Raw genomic sequence first — 1,394 nt, 5'->3', positions numbered from 1 at the left:
CGCACAGAGTTACCCTTGACCTACTTGTGTGGAAAACAATAAAAGTGTAGACTTTGCGCACAGAGTTACCCTTGACCTACTTGTGTGGAAAACAATAAAAGTGAAGACTTTGCGCACAGAGTTACCCTTGACCTACTTGTGTGGAAAACAATAAAAGTGAAGACTTTGCGCATAGAGTTACCCTTGACCTACTTGTGTGGAAAACAATAAAAGTGAAACTAACAAACTGTGCTATTCCTATTCTTCTTCTGGAGAAACGAAAGAGAGCTTCAAAACAAAGACTGCAGCGCCATCTGAACCAATGCGCGGACTTCTGCGGACACTTTTTTGGTAAAGTGAATTAGAGCTATCTTCTCATGAACGATCTTTGATCATAGAAAGTTGTCGATGGAACTATTGTACTCAAGTTTATGGGAGTCCCGGCTGCGGCAGCACTGCTACAGGGAACGGAAGGAAGGAGCCCAGGAAGCCATTCAGGTTAAAGGTTTCTCTACTTTGACTTCCAGGTCGTCGGGAACAATCGCGGCGGGGTTGTAGTGTGCTCTGAAACCTCCAGAAAACGACCCGACCCGACCCGACCCGATCCGTTCTCGCTAGTGAGCACCCCGTATTGTGTGCCCCATCCGTATGTCGTGTTTTACTATCGTATTCAAACTCTGCGCCCCCACTTTCCCCCCCCCAAAAAAAATTTTTTACTCGTTTATCCGATCTGCACTCTTTGCATAGCAGTCTGTCAAAATAATTTTTTGAGAAATACTGAACGTTTCAAAGAGATCTTCGTACTAAAAGTATTCTAAAATGTTAAGAATACAACCCCGTGGGTACAAAATGACCCCAGGGCGGACGGATAGGGTTAATATACTAAATGAGCCCAGGGCGAACAGATAGGGTTAATGTTGAAATAAACGTCAACAAAACCAACCTGAAGTCGAAACCTGACGTCACCGTTGCCGGCCTGTGACGTAATGTCCACCTCCAGAAGCCGGAACTCCCCGATGCCGTGTAGGATAAAGGTCCGGCCGTCCAGCGTGCTCAGGTGCGGGTCTCCGAACAACAAAGCTGCAACGGCAAAGGTCCAGTTATTTAACGGTTGATTTTGTTACGGCCTCATCGACCCAATAAGGTCATCATTGAGGAGGCACGTTTCCCATCCGGGCTGAGAGGTCTCCATCCCAGCAGACAGGCCACATCACAACAGACAGGCCACATCACAACAGACAGACCACATCACAGCAGACAGACCACATCTCAACAGACAGACCACATCACAGCAGACAGACCACATCCCAACAGACAGACCACATCCCAGCAGACAGACCACATCACAACAGACAGACCACATCACAACAGACAGACCACATCACAACAGACAGACCACATCACAACAGACAGAC

At 47.4% G+C, this 1,394-nt stretch overlaps 1 protein-coding gene across 1 annotated transcript in view; it reads right to left on the bottom strand.

The window, feature by feature from the left end:
• The window catches only part of LOC101858851 (fibrillin-3), a gene marked incomplete at both ends in the record, with an annotated part of 89,182 nt that overhangs the window by 78,742 nt on the left and 9,046 nt on the right, over positions 1–1,394 (bottom strand). The window contains 1 exon segment of the mRNA XM_035968945.1: positions 923–1,059. Within this exon segment, the coding sequence (XP_035824838.1) occupies positions 923–1,059 (137 nt within the window).

This window comes from Aplysia californica, unplaced genomic scaffold (assembly GCF_000002075.1).
Source record: "Aplysia californica isolate F4 #8 unplaced genomic scaffold, AplCal3.0 scaffold00099, whole genome shotgun sequence".
NCBI lineage: Eukaryota > Metazoa > Mollusca > Gastropoda > Aplysiida > Aplysiidae > Aplysia > Aplysia californica.
The sequence above is the reverse complement of the archived record's forward strand: the minus strand, read 5'-3'. Positions and strand labels throughout refer to the sequence as shown.